Genomic DNA, 25,893 nt, shown 5'->3' with positions numbered 1-25,893 from the left:
ACCTCGAACACATCGTTCCTCTCTTCTTTTCTTTTACAAGATCCAGTAAAAAACCAGCTGCGTTTCTTTACAAAAAAAAAAAAAAAAAAAGAAAGAACGATGTACCCCTCGATGAAACATTGTTAGTGACGTTAAGTGGCTCTTGCAAACTGCTCGTTGACGCCGTTCGAGCAGCGTCTCGATATTGTCTGTATAAGTTACCCAGGGTGAATCGTGTTGGCTTCCCTTAACGGAACGGTCTGTTTTGGATTTCGGAAATTTAGAATATCTTTGAACTTTGAACTTTCGACGAATCGTGAGGACGCAGTGGTCCAAAATTAACGGGACGTTCGCATCAAACCTACCATTTAATTTAAACTTTCTTCGATAAATATAGAGGGTACGAATATTTATGAGCTGACTGTACGTATGGGTTGCAACGAGTAGGAATGAGTGTATAGGTTCGCGAACTCTTGACAAATAAATGCTGGCATCATGCGAGGCACACGATACCTCCTTGGACTACATACCTAGAAATGGACCCACTGTATATCGAGTGCTCGAAAGCTCTTAGCCAATAAACATCGCAATCAATTACGTTCCCTCCGATGTAAATCAGCCCTCCAATAACAATATCTGTTGTTCTTGCTCCCGCGAGACCCGAACCATAAATATTGATACTTTTAAGGAGTGATGCAATTTCTTCTGGCACTATATATTCCCCCCCAATCGACAAGTTCTTGCGAGAGCTCGCCCTCGATGTCGCGAACGTAGCCAGCCCTGTATCATATCTCTCCTCGTTTTTCGCCCGGTCCCGAGTTTAGTGGGTTCCTCGTGGAAGAGGTGTCCTTAATCACAGCAGCGAAATGATATTCCACTTTTTCTATCGAAACCATTATTTCTTATTCTAACGTCCGCTCGTTACATTTAACGAGAACGAAAGTTTTCGCAGTTCGCTCGGTTCTCATGAATATGGAACCCACGAAATTCTTCCAACCCCATCTCCGTTCGACGATCGTTATTCTCACGGTCGAACCACGCTCGCTTCGGACGCGTTACGTTAATTATTTTTGCGCGATCCCACCGACATCCTGTCCACCCGCTATCGGTTCATCAGCCCCACGGAATCGTCGAATCGAAAGGGAATCGAACGGCGCCGCGACGCGAGCACGCGATAGTGCCTGTCAGTTTTATCGAAACATTTGGGAATCCACGCCCGTGCTCCTCGACTACTCTGCACATTGTGTACGGCGCAACCGGTGCAACGACAGGTTACGCGTCGAAAAGGTTATTTACATGGGTCACAAATGCCCTTTTGTTCCGTCATATCAGATTTTTGAACTGAAAATATTTTCATACTTTAGTATCGGCGAATAGTTACGAGTCCGACCGTGTGTCTCGCACACTATTTTATTGTTATTAATATCACGCTGGATTTCGAATCGGAACGCGAAAAGTTAGCCGACAAGTTGCGAAATACACTTGTGAAATTCGAAACGACGCGAGGGAAATCGTCGAAAAGTCACGAATGCAAATTAACTGTCCGACTTGACGCGCTAATTTGGGACGTATTATGGTCGGTCGACGCCCCGAGGTTTAAATAGTTGCAACGGAACCGCGGTTGGTTCCTTCGTCGAGAATTGTTTCCCCGTAGCTGGGAATGTTGAACGTTTGCCGGTGATTGTTTTGGATCAACCGCGTCGCTCGTAATATTCGCCGAACGGTGTTTCGCGGTTGTCGCGACATTAACTTACAGCGTTTCGACGGTTACGTCGCGTCGACGAGCTTAATATCGTCGACAGCGTTTCGGGAACTTTGCCTACTTCGAGTGGCCCTCGCCACGTCGCTGGTTCGATTACAGAGTTGCGCGTTACCCGAGCCAGTTTCTATTCGAACGAGGCGTCGATCCTAGCTTTTATTTGAACGAACGTTTCTGGTATCGAACTAAATTTTATTCAAGATAAACTAACTTTCGTTAGTTTCGAACCACATTTTCGTTGGAAGAAACTGTAAAATCAATCCCTGCCCCCGAGGACCACCGCAACCACTGGGCAAAGTTTCTGGCGTTCGAAACACCGTGCAATAATAAATAAATTAAAAAAGTCCGGCGTGGCCTCGGTCGATACGCGATAAGCAAGTGAAACATATTCCGCGAAAAAGTATCGCGTTGCGATTGTTTGGCGACGAGCGTTCCGCGCGAAAGTAAACACGGCCACGGGCAGCCGCGAGCGAAATCGATTAGGCCAACGAGCCGCCGATAACAGCTTCTGATCCGTTTATCGCTAGCTCGTCTTTCGCCGGAAGTTACGTGCCTGACGTAATTTCAAAATCTGATTAGAGTGCGCGCCGCCAGGGGGAATGGGGCGAACCTATATCGCTGCTCGATAGCAATTAGTTCCCCGTGATTGGCCGAGGACCGATCGACCGTGCTCGTTCAGCCTCGTTAAACCTTTTACCTGCCGTCAAGCCTGAACAATAGACTGCAGCGAAAACGTTGACTTTTGATCGCGAACGCCGTCCGGTTCGTGGCGCAAAATACGGTTGAGTTTCAGTTTTTTTTTTATCTCGAACTTTTGACACATGTTCTGGGACCTTTGGGGATATTTGTTCGTCAACTGTCACGTTTTCTACAGCAACAGGAAGGACGAAAGCGTATCCAGAGATAGTTTATTTTATATTAAATAATCTTGGGAGACGAAACTATTTGTCGGCGAGTACTTGAAAGATTTTTCTATTTTAATATGCATCGCTGTTGGGAGAAGAGAGAAGGAGGATATACTTTCTACGATGCGAACAATGGCGATTCTATCGATACTTGAACAATTGATCAGGATTAGGATTCTTCTCGGAGCGGGAATCGTGCATTTCGAAGTCACCTGTTGCACAGACGCCTGCTGGTCGCTCTTTCGTTATGCAGAGGGTTCGTTCAGCAGTAAAAAGTTTGTTCGGAATACGTAAAGCGAGACTACGTAAACTTGGACTACGTAAAGCTCCGCTACATAAAACTTCGCTGCGTGAAGCGAGGCTACGTAAAGCGAGTCTACGCAAAACGGATCTACCCGAGTCTGAAGTCCCTTCGTGCAACATCAAAGCCCACGAAGTTCAATTTCTTTGACCTTTCTCGTAGAAGGGTGGTCGAAGCAAAATTAATCTTTAAAGTTTTCCTAATTGGCACCGCGCCCCCTATCTGGGAATCTTCATCTTGATTCCGAAGTTCGAAAGGAAACCACCCTGGGTGGTCTCGTTGGATCGCTCCCATCGCTTTTAATTTCTTCGAATTTCCATCCCCGACGTTGGCCAGGACTCGTCGGAAACATTAATCATCGAACCGCTCTAATGGAAATCCATCGAGGTGGTTCGATAATTAATTCATAAATTAATAGCGACATCGGTGGGAACCAGCGAACCCTGGCGTCCCTAGTTACGTCGCTGTTCCGTGTTACTTTAATTTTTGTTCCAAGTTTGATTGGATAAATCGGGTTAACGCCTTTCGCCTCTAATCTTAAAGATATATCAGCATATTCATCCGATGATTCCAGTATTCCTGAGCAATTTTGATTGTTCACATCGAAAGGGTTCAACCAAAGAGTATAACGCTCTCGAAACGAGTATTGTACATGTCCCTCAATTTCTTTCATCCATTCACATTTTTTTTTTTTAATCGAAATTCCTATTTATATCACACTCTCGAGTGGGTGGGAATTAAGATCTTTGAGACGTCGCGTTTGGAAGTTGTTTGTCTACACCGATCGAACTGGGAGACGCTAGCCCACGGCTATGACGTCTCCAGAGGAAGACCCTCCGTCCCGATTAACGGAACGATTGTGTCGGCTGATTGGCGCGAAGTGTGTTGGACTTGTCGACCACGCTGGCAAATACGCGTGAGACCGTTTAACGCCTCGCGCCGTCCCGGCGCACCGAATTGCCGCTTGTTGATTCGGAGTAGATTCGATCGAGCAACCGCGGAGCGCGTTGCTTTACGGGCCATGAATCACCAGAGGCCATCGATCGCGTTTCCGCCATCACTCCCGTAAGTCGATCAACGGAGGTAACCTGTTACGTAAGTAGAAACTATCGAACGTCGAACCTGTCCGCCATTTTCGCGCGGAAAAATCGTCTGTTGCCGATCGCTCGCGATCTCTGACTATCGAAAGATTGCCGATCGATGGCTACCGACTGTAGAAAACTATTTCTGATGATTCCGAACAATTACTGAAGTTTGCTAACGATTTCTGACCATTCCTCGCAATGAACGAATGCAACGATTCCGTTTATCACGAATTCATAAAGTCCGCTAACCGTGTTATAAATCTATTTTGTTACAAATCCGTCAATTCGTTACGAGCGTATACATATTCAATAAACACGTTGGGAATTTTCAAACTTGGTAAACGCATCGGAGATCGATATTTCCCGTCGATATGAACCGAGGGGTATACTTCGGCGAGCCGTCTAGCCAAGGATTAATGGAAGCCACGTCGTAGGTGGCTTCGTTTCAATTCCCTTGCGTGCCACGTTTCGGCAAATTCGTCGAGGAGGAGGTGGAGAAGCAACAGAAGGATGCTGGATGCGCGAAGATGGTTGCCACTGGATACACGCCAACGACGTCGGGTACCCGGACTACTTACGACCGAATGGCCAATAAAGATCTCCCCGCGTTCACCGTTATCGGCTATAAAAATTTACCCGCCCCTGTCCCGCGGTAAAATTTAAATACAGATCGCGTCGAATTCACCCAGCCCTCGTTCGATGCAATCCCGACGCTTCCATTTATCGTTGATAACGTTACCGGATTCCACGACTCTGTTCGCAACTGACAGCGATGGGAGAAACCTCGACGCGAGGAATCGAGCTCAAGGATCCCGACGAGGGATTATCGGACGGGGCTGGGACGTGATTGACGTTGCTTTTTGGGGCATCAATTATTTCATTATGAACTGGCTAATCCTGGAGGACTAATTTGGGAGTCGTGGAGTATTTTCCTCGTTTAACTTCTTAACCTAATACCTAAGTCATCTAGTATATACCTTGGTGAGAACTGCACGTTGCCACGTGGAGTGAGATATGCGCACGTTGCGACGATTCGTGCAGAAATCGTATCCACTCGTGATTAATACAGCGTAGTAGCCAAGCGATTGCATAGTTGGCGGAGGGAACTTTTAGAATTGAGTAATATCTCCGGCGTAACGGAAGAACCACGCGAGAGAGAGGAGACGAGCGTTGCAGAGGATTACCCGAACGAAGTATCGGAAAAACCGCTAGCCCATCGCGCGCCGGCCAATATTCCTCCCGATAAAGTCTTTTAGCTTCTGTCGTGGCTTCGTTACAGTCTGGCTTCCCGCGTGCATATTTATTTGCCTCGGGGAATCCGTTGCCATTAGCCGCAGAGCTTTGGGCGATCGGTATGTAGCAGGTTCGCTTCTAGCGTCTCCAAACGTTGCGGAAAACGCGATAGCTTGCGAGTTCCATGCAGAAATGTCACGTAGAAGTGATCCTGTATTTTAGTTTATTTTTTGACGCGTTAGAAGCCTCAGTGCATGCGCAGTTTAGAATCTACCAATGGAATCCCCGTTGGCGAAGATCGGATTATTAATCGGGGTCACTTTGGTTAATTTACACTGGCATAGTCGCGTTAATTCCTTCGAAAATGAAATCCTCGCAAGAATACCGAGAGCATCCGGGTGCGTTTGACGTATTTAGTTGACGAGGGACGAGGAAGGGAGACAGCGATGATCAAAAATCCATTAGGGACTCGTGGCACGGCATTATCTGGCATCGATATTACCCGCGATCGTCGTGTTCGATAAAAAAATTTTCTCCGCTTCTAAAATTGCAGTTTCTCCTTCGAGAAAATAAATGATGGGGTGCGGGGATGCGACCCGTGCCAAGAAATCGATCAGGAATTAATATGGTCGCGTTCCGCTCGATTGCGCTCGAGTGGCCTACTAATTATATGCCAGTCCTGGTTCACCAGCGAAGAAACGATGATTTATTACGCTGAATCCGCCGATATCCCGCGAGCCGATTCAGCAGATTAATCGAAATGCAGACGCAACGAAAATCTGAGAGCGCCGCTCGCTGTTGCTGACGTTCACGTAGCTGATATACGACAAACTGTTCAATTTGTAATCAATTTTTCCCTTGGCGCGGTGGCTCGAGTTTTACCGAGCCGAGAGGGAAGTTTTGTTAGTATCTGAGGGGGAGATGGTTGAAAGGGTTAACACTATAAAGTTAATCCCGTAATTATGTAACATCGTATCAGACATAAAGGGTGTTTGAACGAATAAAATAAACAAATCGCGATGCAAATTGAGCTACATCCAGCAATCCGTTAAGAATTTTAATTCAGCCGGAAGCGACGTCGCGACTCGCTTAAAAATTCCAAGCTGGCGACCGTCGATGAATTCCGAGGGAATATAATTCGCCGCGATTCCCCGCGAGGAAACTGGGAGCTTTCAGATCGCAATCTAAACGCAAACGCGATCGAAGTCGAGGCTAGAATATTTGCTCGTAAATCGCTAGCAAATTCCTCCTGCCAGTGGTCGGAGAACAAATTCAATTTGTTCATCTTAAACAAATTCCTCATCACGTTCTTTGTATTATTGTACCTCCAGCCCAATCTTTTGACTATAAATCTGGTGCAGAGGTATCGACCGACATGTTACAATTATATCTTCGTGTCTTCCTTAATTTCGTAACTCGTTCGAAAAAGCTTTCCACTTCTGTTCCCCGCCGTTGCCCGCGACGATTTCCTCGGACGTCGGCCGAGGTGCTCGGTAAACATCGTCTCGAAGCGTAATTACGTTAAATAAACGCGTCGTCGACGGCGCGCCGTGCGCAATCGGGCCACTTAAATGGCTGCGAGCAACTGGAGGGTGTTTGGCGAAGTCAGCTCTCGTTTTCAAATTCTCTGCTTTCTCGCTGAAAAGTACAGAGTACCCAGGGAAGGCCAAAGTAGACCAAAAAGGGAACACCTGTGCCCCGGAGTGTCCTCGCTGTATTCAAGTAATCGTAGCTTCGAAGCAACAGATAGAATATGCTACCTTTCATCCATTCCCTTCGTAGAGGTTATTGGTTGATTTTGTTGACGTGGAAGTAGGTCGAATCAATTTACTGTCTTCTTCGTCTAAATCTTCCTCTTCGGTATTCCGTATACGAGACAAGGCGAAAGGAATAAGTCAATTGACTCGAATCTTAACGAGATACGATGGCACTCCGAGACACGTGCCCTTAGGCACCGCCATAAAATGGCCCCTAGCAGCACGTGCCCCTTGGCATCGCCTCTCGTCCTCATCTTGGCACGTCCCTGGTCCCTGCGATGGGTCTTTCGAAACAAACGCAAACCTGCAATCAGAATTTGGAATTTAGTTTGAAGCGAGCAACCAGCGAGTGGCTGCGGATGGAAAAAGAGACGCTGGGAGTGGTTGGTAAGCGGACGGAAGCTCTCTAATATTTCCAGGCTTAATTACGATGACGAAATGAATCTGAGAAATGGAAATGCTTCCGCATTCGGAGAACGAGGCACTCTCGCGACGCTCGTGGAAAAATCTCACTTTTCAGGTTGAATTTTGTTCAAATACCCCCACCGTCCTCGGTTTGTCTTTTCTTTCCGTTTTTCATTCCCCTCGTCGCTTTCTTCTCGTTACCTTTTCACACACTGTCACGCTTTGTCTTCGACTCTCTGTTCCGTTTCCTCCCCCCTCTCCCACCCGTAGATTCATTCCTTTCGGAGTCTTTCAACCGTTCCTCTCCTCGGCCCACCTACACTCTCGTTGTCTTTCCTTCGCTTTTCCGTCGTGGCCCTCTATCCCGCTTTCCACTCCGGCCCCCTTCTAATTTTCCACTTTGCTCCCGTTTCGCTCGCGTTGCATCCCAAAACCGTTTCGCCGACTATTAACGTCGCGGAAAATGATGCAGACTTTCCGAGCGACGTCACCTGGAATCTTGGATTAGCGAGCGCGGAAATGCTCCCGGGTTTCCTGTCATCTTTTAAAGAAATTGCCTCTCGGACGTTTTCTGGTCCAACTTAAACAATATTCCAGGAGAGATCGCTGGTTGCCATTGAAATTACGTCTCTTTAGGGTGTCTACAGTATATTCAAAGAGGAGGGCAAGTATTGACACGGTGATCGATTCGGTGCACGGCGTGTCAGTTGACATACTCGTTGACAATCCCTTCTGAGCATCGACTAACTTCTCGTTTTTCTTTTCTGGTTACAGATGCTGGGACCAGCGTGCAGGAAACAACATTACGGCCCGCGCTGGTAAGTATCAAGGAATCCTAATCGTCGTTGGTCTCCATCGGGACGAGGATTCGACCGATGCTTGTACCTCTGCCAAATAGGAAACTGCTATGTACCGCGAACGTGCTCGGAATGTATCGTAAATCGTTTCTTAGCCAGCCAACCCTTAGTCTTTTTGTCCAAGAAGAGAGCCAACCGCACAAAACAGGCAGAGTTTGCGTAATCACAGGACGATCCTTGATCATAGAATTTTCTCTCGTCATCCACTCAAGCTCTGAGAACTTTCGCGAGAAGTAATCTCTCTACGAAATACGCTTCGCAAAGATCTAGCAGTTTCGCGAGAAGAAACCTCTTGCAAATATTTGTTTATTTTAAACCAGATTTCCTACCTCCATTCAAAAGCAAGCTACGCAAACATGTCCCGACTGTTTAAAAACCACCGACAATTCAGAGAAAAATAAACACGATTGTAGACGTAACCGTTTGTAAACGAACTGATTAAAAAAGGAAATAATTCGAACGCTCTTTCCTCGATAATCCAAAGTCGATTCAACGTTTACCTCCGATTCGAAAATCCTCGGCACGCGAAACTCGTAAATTCCAGAATTAACAGCATTCCACCTTATCAGAGATTTATCGACTAAACTCCCAGTCGGTATTTTAGAAATTGCAACCTCGTCGCGCGAGGGACTCTTTGACGTCGTTCAATTTCCCTGGTTATTTTCTAACGATAAATTGCTATCTAACGGGAAATTTGGCCCGTGAACGAGCTCGTCCCGCGCCCCATTAGCTTCCTATTCGAAACAAATACATCCCATCTGCCCCTGTCCTGCAAAATTACGCAAACAAATGGATATCAATTGAAGCGTTCCATGCGAACGATCCCGATAAATGCGTCGATACGGTCGCGTTACAAACGAAATTTACAACTGGCTTCAATTAACCGGTACGATTAATCACTGGTACAATTAAACGATGGAATAAAAAGAAAGGAAAAAGCAAACCGTGCCAACGGCGGGTATCGATGCTCGCCGATCGTTAACAAAATTCTAACGTTGTTGTACGTTTTATCGTGCGCCAATGTGATTACAAACGCGATGCGGTTGCGATTCTGAGCGAACGGGAACGTTTCGTGTGCGCGGAAAGCAATTTGCGACACGGGTACGCGAGGAAATTCGTGTAAAATAAAAGCGGACCGCCATAGTTCGAGTTGAAGAAATTAAATAACGGAAAACAGTCGGTGGAGTTAATTAAAAAGTATACCACGGGAAAAATGGGAGCAAGACGAGTAAACGTTGGCGCACGATCTCGCCGCGTGTAGACGTTTGTGGGAAAATCTTAACCCAGAAGCTTCTCGGCAGTTTCTGTCTAAAAAGGGGTTGAAATTGCGCTCGAATTATCTGACAGGAAATATTGTACCGCGTCTCGCAGACCTATCGGTTTGAGTCGAGGCCTCGAGTTCGGATCGAAATGCAAATGAATCGCGCGTCAAAGTGAGTGCGATCGATTGGTTCCAGGGTCCCGAGACCTGGGGAACGAACACGAGCTCGTCGACCGTCAGGTTCGTCGAGGGTGCGGTCGGTCGAAGACGGCCGTCCCGCTCGCAGGGTGAACGGGAACAGGTCGAACCGCGGACGAGCGAGAACGAGCGCCAGCACCAGGTGGTGGAGGATGACGAGGAGGACGAGGGGCCGGAGGAGGACTACGAGGGCGGGGACGAGTACGAGGACGAGCTGAAGGCCGTCGTCGAGTCGCACGAGGCGATGTCGAGGGACGACACTAGGAACTCGAACGTGTCCGCGGCAACCGCGACCGACGCCGCCGTAGAAGCTGGACCAACCGCTGCCAAGAACTTCGACTCGCACGAGGTGATCACGGTCAACGATTCCGACGAGGATGTCGCTTCCAACGAGGCCATCACCGACGAGCACGTCGACAAGTACGATCAAGAGGTTCGTCACTTTCTGTCCATCTTTTTCTTTCTTTCTTTCTTCTTCGTTCACCTGCTGTATTTCTTCTCTTTTCTTGGTCGGTATGTGTAATCAAGATTATTGTCGATGAAATGTACCGACAATATTCTTGGCAAGATGCAGGGCTACTTGGAACCTGCCTTGAGCTTTTGCATCTCTGGACAGACACATCGTGTCGAGGCAGGGTAAATTTCAACACTTGCATAGTATATTGAGGTTTTCCACCGACTTTCGTTCCACTGAACGACACGCAATCGATAGTAAGAGTTCCGCACGCGTTGCATCGGTGACCCGAATCCTGCGGAAACGTCGAGCCACAAGCCTTGACCACCGTGTTTCATTGGATGGGTTTGCTGGGGGAACCGTGACCCGCGAACGACACAACCCTGACCTACCGTCGAACCGTCCTCCGCTTTCTTTCCCAGTTCTATTCGCGATCATGCTGGCTGCGAGCCAGGATAACGTCGATCTGGTGGTCGTCCATCGCGCCTGATCCTCATTCTGCCGACTATCTATGTGCCAGGAAATTTCCATCCTACGCGACTTCGGTATCAATATTCGTCACATACAGTCGTTACATAGCGAATCGGTCTTTATGGGTCGCGTTTGATAAGTCCAGAGTTGCTCCCGCTAACTGGATACGGCGTTGAACATTCGTCAGTTCGACTTCGATTTTTAACACGGTTTTTCAACAATATCAGAACCGTTCCGCGACCGATAAATTCGATATCCTCGTTCAATTTTTTAGATCCGATTCGTAGCGCGTCTTCGTGACGATGAAAATGGCTCCGTCGGCGCCCATTTCGCGTCTGTCTGGAATCTAAAAGGAGGCAAATGGCGAAAGGGATACGATACAGGGTCCGAGTTGATGCTTGTCTCGAAGAGCCATTTCGCACACAGACTCCGCGAGTCTAACGTTTATCGATACGCGTATACGTGGACCAGTTACGTCGGACTATCGGAAAGTACTTTGCATCGACAGTGGTCCGAGCTGTTTCGCGATTGGAAAGCCATTTGTAACGTCTTAAGGGGAGACCTTAAATTTTTAAAGACGACGCTATCCGTCTTTGGAAACGTATCGTCGATGCGTGTCGCGACGTTTCGAATCGAATGCCTTCCATGCTTTTAGTGTCGACGAACAGGCTTTTATCGCGTTCCTTATTTAGAAGCAGAGTCGACGCTATTCGCGTTCTCTTTATGAGATTCTTATTCCGTTTCCTTCGACAAGGAGGAAAGTATCAAATAAACACGGTCTATTAACCAAGGACATCGTACGATAAATTCAAATTTCTGGACGGGAATGTTTACATGTCCTGTTGAAATATGTACGAAAAGAATGGCACGTAGTTTGACGAAGCAATTGTCAAGGGTATTCGAGAAAGAAACATTTCGAGGAAGCCTCTTTCTATGATTCCAAAGACTCCTTCGGGATCCGCAAATGTAAGCGCACGTATGGTAATAAATTGAAATCGTATCGATTCGTCCGAGCACCGCGAGGTATTTATGGAAAATCTCAAGGAAGGAAACCTTACCTACCGTTCTTACGTGCTCAAAAGAAATTGCCTCGAAAAACGGAACCGCTTGATCGCAGGTCGCCGAGCTTCTGAAGTGCAAGAAGGATCGGAACTCGGCACACGACGGGTCAGCCAGGACGAAGACGAAACGTGTGCCGACCGTGAAGAAGGAGCTGAGCACGCAGAAGGAGATTCTGATAGGGAGCAACGAGACGCAGGCGGTGAAAAGTCTCCTGCCTTCGGAGGACGCGTCCAATCGTCCGAACGAGGCCACCGAGGACGATCGAAGGAGAAACGTCGGATCGAACGAGGTGAGTGCTGGATACCGGTACATTCCTGTCAGGAATCCTCCTCCTAGATTCTTGATGGCCTCCCTCGCGTTCTTTTCCCCGGTCTCGGCTGCTTGGAATTTGTTTCAGAGCTAGAGTATGTCGTCCTCCAAGCCTCCGAGGCCCCTTAAGTCTCTGCCCTAAAGCTCCGAGGCCTCTTAAGCTTACGCTTCCGAGCTCTGAAACCTCTCCAAGTCTCTGGGGCCTCCTGGCCACCTAGTTCACCGTATTATTCGGCTCTGAGCCCTACCACTCGTTCGGTACCATTGCAGAGCTTCCTCATAGTCGATATTCGATGACGAATCGTTCCCGTTTCCAAGCTCAGATCCTCAAGGGACGAAGTCTTGAACTTTTATCAATGACGTGGCGCGAGATAAGCGGGACAAAGTTCGATTCACTTCAACGGACGACTTACGTCCCGTCGCGCTCTCGCTGGAACGAGATTTAGATTTTCAATTAGAACCTAGAGGAAATTCGGCCACCGAGCTGAAATATTTATTCGAGGATTTTTCTGGGAGTGAGATCCTCTTCGAGGAAGTTCTCAGTAGACGACTTGTTCCTTAAACTTATCCTACAACTCGACTACATACAGGGAGCGTTGAAGTATTCATGCCTCAACTGCTGGCCTGATATCATTCCATCGTAAAAGAAAATCTTTTAGGGATTCTTATCGATAAATACAAACATTGATCAAGTTCTTGATTGAGATTAGCTTTTAGTGTCGACGACACTAAAGCCTTACGACACCTTTGTAAATATTAACGTTACTTGAATTTATAATTTATCTAAGTTCCTATCAACTGTAATCTCTCACGAAAATTCCCACTAGAAGTCTAATTAATACCCCTCTATTTCTATCAACAAGAGTCCTACATTTAACCAGGATGTTCTCCACTTTACTTCTCTTCTTTTTATTATTAAACTTTCCTATAAACGCTGCATCGAAGAAACTAACGAACCGACATTTCCGTTTGCAGTCGGCGAAACTGGAAAATCCTGGCGAAGGTGAAATCCCCGTGGACAATCGATACTCGGAGGAAAGCCCCAGGAAGTTGGACAAAAGGCAAGAAACGGTTCTGAAAAATCTGAAATCCTATTTGTTGACGGAATACGCGACCGAGGAGGAGCAACGACAGAAACTTCGCGATCTCGGGGTAAGCTCGACGAGAAATACTTTCCGTTTCGATAATTAATCGTACGACGATGGAACCACATGTGCGCAAAACTTGGTCATTTAGTTTGCCATATTTTCGTGTTTGTTTTAGAAAATTCTTCCACTCGTTATTCACTTGCAAATAGTTTAGAAAATTAACGATAATCCTTGGAGAAATAAAGTTGTAGCGCGAAACGAGTGGAAGAGAAACGAACGAGCCAGGGATACGTCGATGATCGAAATCAAGTGTACGCCAGCTGCGAAGTGAAAAAGTGTCGGCTGTAAAATGGCAATGCAACCGAACGGTCAAAGGAATCGATCAGGCGCGAGAAAATTCTTGTCCAGCGCGCGATGCAAAGCGAGAACAATGGAGAGAAAATATATTCATCGTCCCTTGTTCCGCGTCGTCGATCTCAAAGGGCTGCGAATCCGTGATCGATAGACGGCCGAGGAAGCCTTTGGCCGTCGCGTTCCCAAACCAATAACCGACTTGTATCTTCGCTGGTAGTCGAGGCCAGTCTTCCTAGCCACCCACGGCAGAATTTTAAGGAGCGTTTCACCCCTCGGGCTACCGACTTAAATGAAATCGCCGAAAGAGCTCGACGAGTTAGTTAATTGAATTTCTGCGCAGACTACGTTAGATAAATTCTAACAAAATTACGAAACTTCTGGCCTGCTTCTAATTCTATTAAAGCGACGCGGTACAGTTCCTCGATAATGCGGGGCTACACGATTGACACATTTATAGATGTGCATTGTATCGAGACACTTTGTACCGATTTCAAGCACCAATCGGTCGATTGGTTTTTTCTTAATTTTTTCATACTCGCAGTCGAGAGAATTCTTTTCGAGGGTAGACCGTGTCGGATACAAACGAGATTGTTGTCGTGAAACGATCGAGAGAATAAAATGTGACAAGATGATAAATGCTGGCTGCGCTTTCAGACCGGTTAACCACGGGGAAGTTTTCTTTTATCGCGGAGAGACAATGTCCTGTTTCCTTTTCTTCGGCGCGGGCTGAACGTTGGAACGATTCGTTCTTGTCGCACGCACAAAACACGAGGATTCCCTTACGTCCTCGAAAATGGAACGAGGAAGAATCACGTCCGTTACGACGTGTCGCGTATCTGTAACTTGCAATTTCGTTGGGAAAGAATGGCGAGGATAAATATCTGATGTCTGAAAGAAGGACGATTAAGTTGAACATTGTATTTATCTCGAGGCAAATGAATTTTTAAACGCGGCGACTCGCTAGGCGTAAAAACTTAATAAGCTTCGAGCATTCCCAAGCTCAAGATCTCGCTACACCGGAACCTAAGGGTCCAGTTACACATCGTTCAGCCGTCACAGACTCTACGAATTCCAAGTTCGTAAAATATCGGATCCCTCCAAAGCTCTTGGCTGAATCGAAACGGTGTCGAAGGAAATTGTGTAATATCTTTGGAGCAGGAAGATCGAGCCTAGTCTCGGTTTCATTATCGTCGTTACTCGACCGACGACGGTGCACTCAGCGAGCACAAAGGGTGCATTCTGTCGGCTAACACGATATTCTTAACACGACGATTCGGTCGCGCGGCACTGCAATTGCCGTGACAATTGGACCCGCGGACGAAGATGCTTTTTGTCGCGAGGCTCGGTATTGTTTCCCCTCAATGAAACTTAAACGACCTCGCAAGTGCTTTCTTCCTCCCAGCGGAGATGCTCCTCGATAACGCCGACGAGCCGGAAATGGGATCTCTCAAATCTTTAAAATTCTTGACAAGTAATTAACATTCCTGATCGCCTGCTTGGAATGCTTCCTTAAAATCCACCGCTTAAAAACTGTTATTCAGACCAGAGATGTTCGACCTCCACACGAGGCGGAGGTTTAACAGATTCAAGTTCGATTAAGGCAGGATTTCCCGGAAAAACTATGCTTGGACATCCAAGGATGATCCGAGCCCACAATTATTGAATTACCTAGTTTGAACAACGGTCGTCGGGCCCGTTGGCGTTGCGTAGGCCGTGGATGCCCAATCCAGGAAGCAACGTTGCGTGCAACAGCTGCCGCACGGTGACTCTCCGTCGTCGTTAATGATCGTCTACTTCGCGGCTCGGAAAATCCCGGCGACGCGGTGTATTTTGCGAAACACGTTCGAGCGGAAAACCGAGGGGAAAAGCGCGGCGACGCGGAACGAGGAAAAATTCTCGCTCGAGTTGCCCTTTCGAAATCGCGGCAGGTGAACGTACTTTGGGCGAATTCCGTCCACGATTCGCCTGGTTTCGATCTCGTTCGCAACCTGTGGCGGTAAAAGGCGTTACTATTGCTTCGGAGCACGGCGAGCAGGCAAACTAGCGGCGCCACTGATTTGCGTGCACGCCGTGTCCTGAAGCTTCAATTCCAGCTATCCCGACTGGATTAGGAGGCCAGAACGATGCTTCGGGAATTATTAATTAACCGTTCCTACATTTTTAACCAGGCTCGAGAGGATGCCCTCGCGGAGAATCTGCTGAAGCTCCTGGTGAAGCTAGCGGAGAATCCAAGCCGATGGGAACACGCGCAGAAACTTCTTCGTAAGTAACGTTATCGATACATCTTATCCCGAGAGAAAGGAGCGGAGGAAAGAGAGAAATACCACGGAGGGATGGTTCGCGATCGACATTGGGCGAATAGTTGGCCGCTCTTTAATCGTCGATCGTATAGATGGGTGCCCCTAAGCCGCGTACACGCTCCAAGCGAGCTCTCGGTAGCGCAATTCGGAGCAAAGACGTCTGTTCTCGCAAGAAATGCAAGCTCGAGTGCCTCTGTTCGTTGGGATTATCCGATCATAGATTACTTAACGGCAGAATTTCTCCGACTCCCACGAACACCCTCGGTAAAGGAAAATTCTTGGCGAACACATCCTTGGAATACGGTCGAATATTCAATTTTTTTTGGTAGATCATATCATTATTTCTTCAACATAAAATTGTTTTATTTATTCGGTTCAGTCCTCGCCTACGTTGTAAAAATATTCCAAAGATCGCATTTTGTTAAAATATTATTTCACGTTTCCGTTTATCAGACTGTAAAAATGTTTCCCCTCCCAGTTAAAATACCATTTTAATTCGCTTGCATGGTATTTAATATCTGAAATATTTTTCACTAAATTAAACCCAGCCAGGGGCAGCACACGAGAGAGATTTCTGTCGCAAACTTTGCATGCGTCCGTCCTTGAGAACAAGGAACCTGTTGCAAACTATAATGGAACCTCTCCATTAATTTTCATTTAACGTGCGTTAGGTTAACTAACGCCGCGTATAGGGATGGATAGTAACGCGGAAGCGGTTCTCCTGATACTTGGCGAAGAATGCGGCGAAATAAAGCACCGGAATACTGTTCACCAAGTTTGTCTGCGATCAAAAGTGAAATCGAAAACGATGAAAGATTAAACTGAAATGTGAAACTACGGGAAATCTGTTCGATATGTCCGTAGCAGATTATATCAAATGAAACGCATGTACCCCGATGAACATTTTCAATTATAAATATTCCTATAAATATATGTTCGCGAAACTCACCAGGAGATTACAGCATTTCGATGTTGGGAACTGTTTCTATAAAACACCATTCATGGCCAGAGTCCATAACAAATGTCCAGTAAAGTACCACCAGCGAGGTTGTTAAAGCACTTGATTTATCCGTTGTTTTATCACAACACACGCGTACACTATGCAAACTTATTATCTGCACAATCCAGTTCTCTGTTCGCTTTAATCAAACCGATCCCGCTCCCCCATTTCAGCGTTCAGTGTAAGTAATAACCATTAACGGTATGTGAAATGCATACCTCTCCCTCTCTTTTGCCCTATTCTCACGAGTTTTACAACCCTCGTTCTCGCACACGCGTGATAAGAAGATGGGCGGACCACCTCAGATTTTCCAAAGTCAAATACAAGACGCGTACTCAGACAGCGGATATAAAATACTTTTCGAATCGTCAAGTTACGACTGAACGAAACCTAAAACAATCGTCACAAACTTATTAACTCCGTAATGAAAATTTTCGTAACGACTAAATATCTTCCAACCTTACAACAAAGTCTCCTACCTATTACTTCCTCATGAATATTTATCTTTTCCATTTCCATCCAACAATTGTCGCATTGTGCATTCCTCGAGATGCTCTCCTGGAAATAGATTCCCTTTCAAGCAACGGCCGTTAGAAGAGGAAGGAAGCAGAGCCGTCCCACGGAACGGGAAAGCATCGAGCGCGTTCGATAATCCAATAAAGTCTCGCGATCAGTCGATTAGGCGGATAGTGCCCGCATTATTGCCCGGTGTAATTGCCTCCTGACAATTAGTTCGTCCGTATTACGTGGAAATCAATGTAATTCGCCCGGAGAAATACCTTCGCGATTGATTTTTCACAGAATCGTTTTCTTCGGCTCCGTTCGATTATTTCCAATCGATAGAAACTGCTTCGCCTTTTCCACTTACGCGAAGAAGGAACACTTGGATTAAAACTGCATAAAAAGAATATCTCAACCAGGCACCATCGGGCGCCAGATGATACCACAGAGGGAGTCACCGGTGACCTAATGGTTTATCGATTCAAAAGTTTCCGTTTAGAGGTCACTTGAAAAAAAAATCATGTAAATTATTATCTTATTCAGAGCTCACGGAAGAATTCCTTACAAAGATGGGCCATTTCTCGATGCCTCGCGACCCTTTTCGAGCCCGAGCTTCTCCCTTAATTTCGTAATTAACGGTCCCACGGCTCGCGGTGGGTAATACGTACACGTAGACAGTGAATAATCCGGAAACAAGTTAGTCCGTGCATCGGGGCTCCCGACAAGAACATCGCGTAAAGAGCTTTGCGCGCGAGACTACCTTAATCTCCATTACAGGGACAATGCCGTTTTAATAATGGCCATTTGGTAACGTTGACGAACCAGCGCACTGGACGCGCGAGTGCTCGTGCTACGAGAACCCAGGATGTATCGCGAGGCAGTTTTTATTGGAGAACTAAGTTGACTGGCCAGGGACTCTCATTTGTATATTGTATGAAAGGTTTGAGAATGTGTAATTAAAAGAGGAATTTTTAAATCGATGATCTTACGTGATCTCACTAGTGGTTCCCTGTGACGTCTTCTGGCACTTGTAATACCCTCTAACGTTCTTTATCGCTTTTGTAACTCGCTCCGGGACATCACCACCTAATCAATTATCGCAATCCTCACAATTATTTCGTCAGTAACCACGGAGGAGGAACCAAAGCGCACGATAAACTCCCTGGAGCCAGCTAAACGAGGCTACGATTCGACACTGTTTATCACCGCGACGGAATCGTCGACCACCTCGAGAAAGTCGCGCAAGAAACTGAAGAAGAAGAAGAAGAAGCCTAAGCACCGTTCCACCAGCACGTTGACGCCAGTCCCAGCGACGCCACCTCTGCCAAGCACCACGGAGACGCCGTGGCGAACGACCCCCGTCCAGTGGCGTCTCGTCGCGGAGAGGCTGTTTGGTCAGCCTTGGAAACAGGACCAAAGACCACGGTCCCAGGAATCCCCTAACGCGATCTACTCCGATGCTCGGAGTCCTCGACTCCTGACTAACGTTAGGGACGCCATCGAACGCAACAGATCCAAGAGCAACCTTGGCTCTGGCGCCTCGTTGACGGAGGACGCTGGCGAACCTGACGGCAGAAGACTGGATAGGTTTGGGAAGCTCGCTGCTCGTCGACCTGGCCATCGAGAGTTCGCTTATGAGAGGCCACCAGGTATATTATCTTATATTACCTATAAATACTAAAACTTAATAATCCTGACACGACGCTCCCGTCACACGTTTTCCAGACTCGGAACACATGCCAGATTACGACGTGGCCGAGTCGTACCGCCGTCTGCGATACGATCAGCTGCCCCAGGCGCCTAGGGAATTTCCACGCGCGCGCGAGGAGGATTACCAAGGTGATTTCAACGCGCAGGCGGACGGTTTCGCGCGGAATCGTGGCTACGAGCCGTCCGGGCGAAACTTTGCGCTGAGCAAAAGTTGGCCAGACGTGTCCTACGAGTACAATCCGGCCTGGGGCAGCGAGCAGCGTCCTCAGGTGCCGATTAGCTCGGAGACCTGGCCTTGGAGGCAGCCACGCGACGAAGCGGAATACTGGGCGCAGCGTAACAACTTGTTGCCCGTCGAGAAAAGTTATCGGTTGCCTTTGGCCAACGACGACGACGACGAAGACGACTGGCAGCAGCAGCAGCAGCGATTGCATCATTCCTGGAACAGAGACAGGTCCTTTTCTATCATTTATAGAAATTCCATTAGTGTTCAGGATTTCTTTACACTCCACCCTCAAAGACAAACTACTCAATTTACCAAAGTAATCTTTATACCATACCTATAGCATATACACAACCGTTCAGTAGTATGAAACCAAGGCAATACACCGTCTTGCCTCCACAACCCACCGCCCCTAACGTTCCAAAAATGATCTCGTCAGGTCTCCCTGGCCAATGGAGAAGTCCTCGAAGGTGGCCCCTCCGTGGCAGCAGAACGAGAGATCGACGAAACTGTTCCTCGACTCGAACGTCGCCTGGGACAAGGGGAAGAACCGATCTGAATCGAACCGCTCAACGAAACAAGACCCTAAAGGCAAGATAGTCCTGCCTGAGATCACTATGAAGACGTGGAACAGCCTGACCTCTGACCCTGCCACCTGGCCACACAAACTCCCAGGCGCCAAACCGTGGCCCAAGGACGAAAACGGAAAGTCTTACAATCCCAACGCTGATTTGGTTCGAAAGTTGGGCTTGGACAAGGAGGAAGCTGAAAAGTCAATAGGAGAGAGCAAGCCCAAAGACGAGAAGCAGAGCAGGCTGTACGCCTCTAAAGAGAAGGAATTCCCTAGAGGCGCACCCTCAGAGTTCAAACCTAGCGACAGAAGCAATTTCACGGATTTCGAGGCAAGATCCAACGACTCGATGACACCCTGGGCACGACTGACGGAGTCAAAGGGCTCCAAAGACTGGGTAAAACCTGAGAGCAACCAAGCTGACGAGGGAAACACTTGGAGGGGGAAATACGAAGGCAAAAGTAGCTGGTCTGACGAAACAGGCCTGCCAAAGATCCAATCGGTCGGAGCCTGGGTGATGTCAGCGGAGGACTCAGCCTGGAAGCCTTATCGCGTGAAACCAATGGAGATGTCGGATGACGAAGCCTTCCAAAGATGGTCCAAACCTATCTCCAGGTCGACCACGGACTCCAAGTGGCCCGAGAAGGGTTCGTGGGCTGAGAAAACCAGCGATCTGTGGCCTGAGAAGAACGTTCCTGACTTCTGGAAGTCTGGAAAAGGGCCCTGGTTCGCGAAGGCAAGACAGACGGACAATCGGGGGTCGAAGTCGAGCGAGCCCGAACCCTGGAAGACGAAAGATGGAGACTGGTTGAGAAAGGCCGACTCCTGGGCCTCTAGAAACGGGCAGAGTGGGCCTTGGACCTCAAAGGGGTCTTCTTGGTCGACGAGATCCAACGAATCCCGAGCTACCAAGAACAACGACGTTTCTAAGATAGAAGAAGACTCCTGGCCTGTTAAGACAAAAGAGGACGACTCCTGGAAGATGGGAGACGCGTGGTCCAGGAAGTCCAACGACCGTAGCGGTTGGAGCCCGAAGAGCAACGAGTTGTCTCCTTGGCAAAGGAAAATCAGCGACGAGTGGGCCTACGGAGACAAGGCTGGCTCCACTGGAACCTGGCCCTCCAAATGGAAACAATTCGCCTACCACAGGGTGACAGCATTACCGATCTCCAAACCTGGCACCACTGCCGACGCAGCGTCCTCAAAGTCTAAGAACGCGTTTGTAGCCGTCTCTGCGGTCTCCTCGACCAAGTACAATGGAAACGAGTGGAAGAAGAACGACGAGGAGGGCAGGAACGAGAACGTTAAGTTGGACGATCGGGAGAGGTCTAACGGTCAGCCGCGCGTGGGTCTCGAGCGACCCATCTACGCGTGGAAGAAGGACGCCGCTCTACGAGCTGGTTCCGCGAAGGCCAACGCCACCGATCAGCTGGAGAACGAGCTGGAGGCACTCGGGCAAATTGACTTCTGGTCCTACGAGGAGCGCGAGGCTGAGGTAAGTCCTGCTAGCGGTTTATTAAGTTTAGGGAATCTAAAAATATACCAATGTATCGTATCCAATTTGAAACTAATGTAGAAATTATGTTGTCTTTTTATTCAACTAAAAACTTTCGATGGATACAAAATGGAATATTTATAATGGACGTAGAGGGAGTCCAATTGCCCCTCCCCATTCCACCCATCAGGGTGCTTCACCGAGCAAGCGATCTAATTTGCTGATGAAACTTTGCGCCAGTTCCTGCAGGTCTGTCGAATATTGGCGAATTTTATGTCGATTGAACGAAAAGGTTGCCACGCGTAATGTCTCCAGTTGTCTCTGGCATTCTTTACCTGGAAATTGAAAACCGATACCATCGGTAAAAGGATTCCCGAATTGGAATAAAATGTTTGAATCCAGGTTGCGCGTTCTCGTCGCTATCTTCGGGAATTGAAACGCGGTTGAAAAATTCATTCATTCGAGCCGAAATAGAAGAGTCTTTTAGGTACAAAATTAATTGAATCGTTGACCAATCAAGCTTCAATTAAAAGACATAAATACTATCGTTCCGTACAGGAGACCTAACTTCCAATTCCCCGGTGGTTCGAAGACATTAATGCTTCAAGCGTCCACGGTATCAATTCGCTAAAAGCTCGCGACCTCTTATCATAGAGGCATTCCTCTTAAAAGTAACTCGGAACGAGTCGCAGAGATTCTCAGTCACCTCGACGCGAACGAAACAGTCTTTCGATAGAATTTCATTCGTGCCAATCCGAGGGTCAAAGTTGCCGGCACAATATATCCGTGACACGGAGTCGCGAAGATCGAGTGGTGCGTGGAAAGATCGAAAAGTTGACGCTATCGAATGGAGGAGAGTCGATGCGAGTCGATTGCGCGTTTCTTTCGAGAGGGTCGGGGTCGGTCGAGTTACGGCAGTTTCCTCAAAGTTATCGCCAAGAAACTTTCCCAGTTGGATTGGATTCGGCACTGGGATCGTGTATAAAAGTTTCCCGGCGAGCAGTCGCGCGAAACGCCATGCCACCGAGCGAGTAAATCACGGCGAATTGTACTTCGCGTGGCGCGCGAAACGCGATCGAGTTTCTTAACCGCTAATTTAGGAGAATTCGTCGCGAGGGTTGTTCGAAAAAGTGCTGGAACCTGAAACCACGTAAAAGACCCTTTAATTTCTATTCCAACTGATTTTCGGTGTTCCCCTGCGACCGATTGCAATAACTTGGGAGAGATAGCCTTCATTCGATAGGAAAAATTTCTCAGCCGCGTACGAGACGCGATCGGGAAGGAACGGCAATATTTTATGTTCGGCACGCCCGTGACCTGGCGAACTTTTGCAATCAGAGGAGAGATCACGTAAGATCCGCACCGGAAGGGAAGCATCGGTCACTTCCGGCCGGCCTGCTGGCGGCGTGGCCGAGTCCAAGCACGTCCCCGTCAACGGATCCAGGAAATTGCGGCACGTAAAAACACACCGCGACGGTTAGGATTACTTCCAATTCGAGTGCTTCTCCAGCTGCAGCAGCTGTTTCGCTTTTCGTTCTTAAATATCGCCGGCATTCCTTCGACTCTATTCGTTTAATTCTTCAAAAAGCTGCCTCGGAACGAACCGCCTCGATTCTATCGGATTTTCACGTGATTCCGTTCCATTACCGAAATCGCGTTCCGCGGAAACCTCGATCGAGTTTCCGTTGAAAGCGTTTGCTTCGTCGAATCCTGTCGATCCGAGTCAAAAGGAAGTCAAGAGAAATAAACTTACAAAGACGGAATCGTGATCGTTCAGGTTCCAATTTCTGGGTAAGTCTGTGGAAATATAGAGCAATCGTCGGCAATATACTAATATGTCATTTTTTTCGGTCGCGGTGAGTCAAGTTTGAGCGGAGAAACGGTGCTCCAGAGCTTGTCCGTCAGCTTGTGATAGGAGAAAAATTGTTTCAACAGAAACTCTGCACCGTTAATAAATAAATAAATATATGAAATAAACGATAGATCGTCGAATAGTTAACTGTGATGAAATTCTGTTTGTTTGTTTGTAGAAGAGATCGACGACAACGACGGGAACGACGTCCACGGCTCCGACGAACGCCACGTCGACCACGCAGCGTCGTCGCGCGTCAGGCGTCGCGGCGGGAAGCAGCGGGCTCCTGGAGACGAATCGACGGACGATCTCGATGAAATAGGTCGAAAGTTAACGGTAGATCCTCGATCTCGTCCGATGCGTACCGGTCTGTTCCGTCGACGATAGGCTGCGCGATGTCTGCAAGCAATTTCCAACGACCTTCTCTGGCCCCGTGCCAAGGCGCACCGAAGCCTTCCAACCCGTCCACGGGGCCTACCCCTCGTTTCATAATTTCGTCGGGGTCAAAGTATCGTCAAAACTCTCAATTTTTTTTTTTTTTTTTTTTTCGTGAACAGAATTGAATTTGAATACATTTTGAAAATGTCGAATGAATTCTTTCGAGTACATCCCGATTCGAAGGATATTCGAACGAAGTATTAGTCGGGAGCGGCGAATAATTTTGTATTGGACGCGAATGAACCCGTGGCGGTTATTCTTGAAATTTCAACGCCGTGTATTTTTCAAGTAAATCGAAAAGCAACACCTGCGACTCTCGATTTCCAAAGTAGCCATTTTGTCTCCACCCCGAACCGAACTGAGCTTCTGTTCAGGAATTAGACGGGAGGGGGCTGATACGGTGCGCCTGACAACGGTGTAATTTAAGAGCTTCAATCGCTTTCGCAAAAAGGGGAACCGTGTAACTTCGTCGCGCGAAGAGTTCAACGGGAGAAACGAGCGAATATTTTTTCTACGGGAGTGCAAATCGTTGGCTGCAGCCGAGCTCTGAGACGCCATTCAATCTATTCGGGTCCTCTCGACGAGGCGGCCATTTTTATTTGTTGGAAAAGTCGGGCCACCTCTTCGTTCACCTTCGTCGAAAACGCCAGGCAAAAGAAAAAGGGGAATCCATGACAATATTTGACAAGTGGCATTAAAACGAAGACACGAGACGGACAGGAAATGAGCCGAGAAGATGACGTATCGCGTCACGCGAGCCCTAAACTCTCGCCACCTGCGAGATGAGAGATACGTTCGTTCGTTCGGGGGGAGCGTTCGTGTTAACTGCTTTGTTGGATCTTGCTCCAAGCGAGAATCGATAATCGGATTCTATCGTTTCAGCGACACCCTTCGACCCTTTACGGTCTTTCAGCGCCTTCGTACCTTTAGAAAGTACAAGTCACGGAGCGTGAGTCGATTGTGGCCGAGTCAACGTTTCTTGGGAAATGAAGACGACGATTGAGAGAGAATAATTGAAGAGTCCAGGACGAAAACAATTTGAACGACCCTTGTCGTACCTTGTCCAACCCTCGATATTATTTTTTCTAAAAAGAGCGTACTCATTTTTATTATTTTACTCGCGGAAACGCTCTGCTATTGTAACATGAATTTGTTTAGAATATTGATGGCAGAAAGAAGACCGGTCCTTTTGCTCGTGATGTACGTCTACGCGAGTATATTCTATGCAGAGACGAGAAGTTGGCCAGCGTGTCTGATTAATTATGGTATAATCTCCTAGACTATGCAATGGGAGCACGGAAGGTAGCCCTGTAGGCAGGAGATTATACCATAATTAATCAGACACGCTGGTCGACTCATCTTTGCGTAGCGAATGGAAGTTTGATTATTCTTCTGTAACGCCACAATTTCTGTAGCCTTTATCTTTTTTAAATTATCTATACATTTCCCTCTTATTACGCTACAATCTGCTTCTCCTGAACTCCACTGCTAAAAATCTCAATTTTTAGTCGAAATGGACCATGACCGTCTTTCTTCTGAACTCGTCAATTAGCATATGTGAAACGTGAAACTTTACAAAAATGTCCGTCAAAGTTGCCATTGAAGCTGACCCTTCCATAGGAGATCACGCGAAAATGATCTTGCATCGCAATACATGTTTCTAATCGCTATGAAAAAAAATTACAAGAATTTGAGAAAAACCGTATAAAAAAAGAAAAAAGAAAGGCTCGTCCACGCTGCCTATTACCCCAGGAATATTCATACGCTTAATTAAAGCTCGAAATCTTCGGATAGCATTCTCATAAAATAAAAACAATTCCACAAAAACTTTCCGAGCCCCAGTCGTGGCCGTCTCGCTCTACCATAGCGCGTCGATCGTTTTTACGCTTCAAAAGCGGCCGTGGACACTGTAAATATGCTTTCCGATCGACGGGAACTCGATTTCAGGCCAAAAATCTGTTCAATTTTTTATCCAAAAAAAAAAAAAAAAAAAAGAAAAGTGAGTCGAGCGAAACGCGAGGTAAACCAAATATTAATGTTTTCATTTAACACGCAAATACTGTGACATCTCGCAAGGCCTATCCTCCAAAAATAAAACGAAAGAAATTTTGACAACTTGAGTAAAAAAAAAAAGAAATGAACGAGATAGAACGTATAAGAGTTTGAAACCTACGGAAGGGTGAGTCGAGTGACGGTACGAATCCAAGAGAGAACTCCGTGAATGAAAAATGGCATGGATACGCACACACGCATACATTGTTCTACACGCACACGACAAAACGGAATAGAAGAGACGTCGTAAGGGTACGCCGGCGTGTCTCCTCG

The 25,893-nt window shown here is 47.3% G+C and overlaps 1 protein-coding gene across 1 annotated transcript in view; it reads left to right on the top strand.

The window, feature by feature from the left end:
* The window catches only part of LOC128893510 (uncharacterized), a 102,757-nt gene extending 77,471 nt beyond the window's left edge, over positions 1–25,286 (top strand). Inside the window, exons 2-10 of the mRNA XM_054154518.1 lie at positions 8,199–8,242; positions 9,739–10,173; positions 11,783–12,016; positions 13,012–13,188; positions 15,647–15,740; positions 18,404–18,928; positions 19,005–19,443; positions 19,652–21,278; positions 23,309–25,286. Of these exons, the coding sequence (XP_054010493.1) occupies positions 8,199–8,242; positions 9,739–10,173; positions 11,783–12,016; positions 13,012–13,188; positions 15,647–15,740; positions 18,404–18,928; positions 19,005–19,443; positions 19,652–21,278; positions 23,309–23,452 (3,719 nt within the window). The 3' untranslated portion in view covers positions 23,453–25,286. The remainder of the gene's footprint in view (positions 1–8,198; positions 8,243–9,738; positions 10,174–11,782; positions 12,017–13,011; positions 13,189–15,646; positions 15,741–18,403; positions 18,929–19,004; positions 19,444–19,651; positions 21,279–23,308) is intronic.
* The last annotated feature ends 607 nt before the right edge of the window (positions 25,287–25,893 follow it).

This window comes from Hylaeus anthracinus, unplaced genomic scaffold (assembly GCF_026225885.1).
Source record: "Hylaeus anthracinus isolate JK02 unplaced genomic scaffold, UHH_iyHylAnth1.0_haploid 3, whole genome shotgun sequence".
NCBI classification, from domain to species: domain Eukaryota; kingdom Metazoa; phylum Arthropoda; class Insecta; order Hymenoptera; family Colletidae; genus Hylaeus; species Hylaeus anthracinus.
Note: the sequence above shows the minus strand (reverse complement) of the source record. Positions and strands in the feature narration are given on the sequence as shown.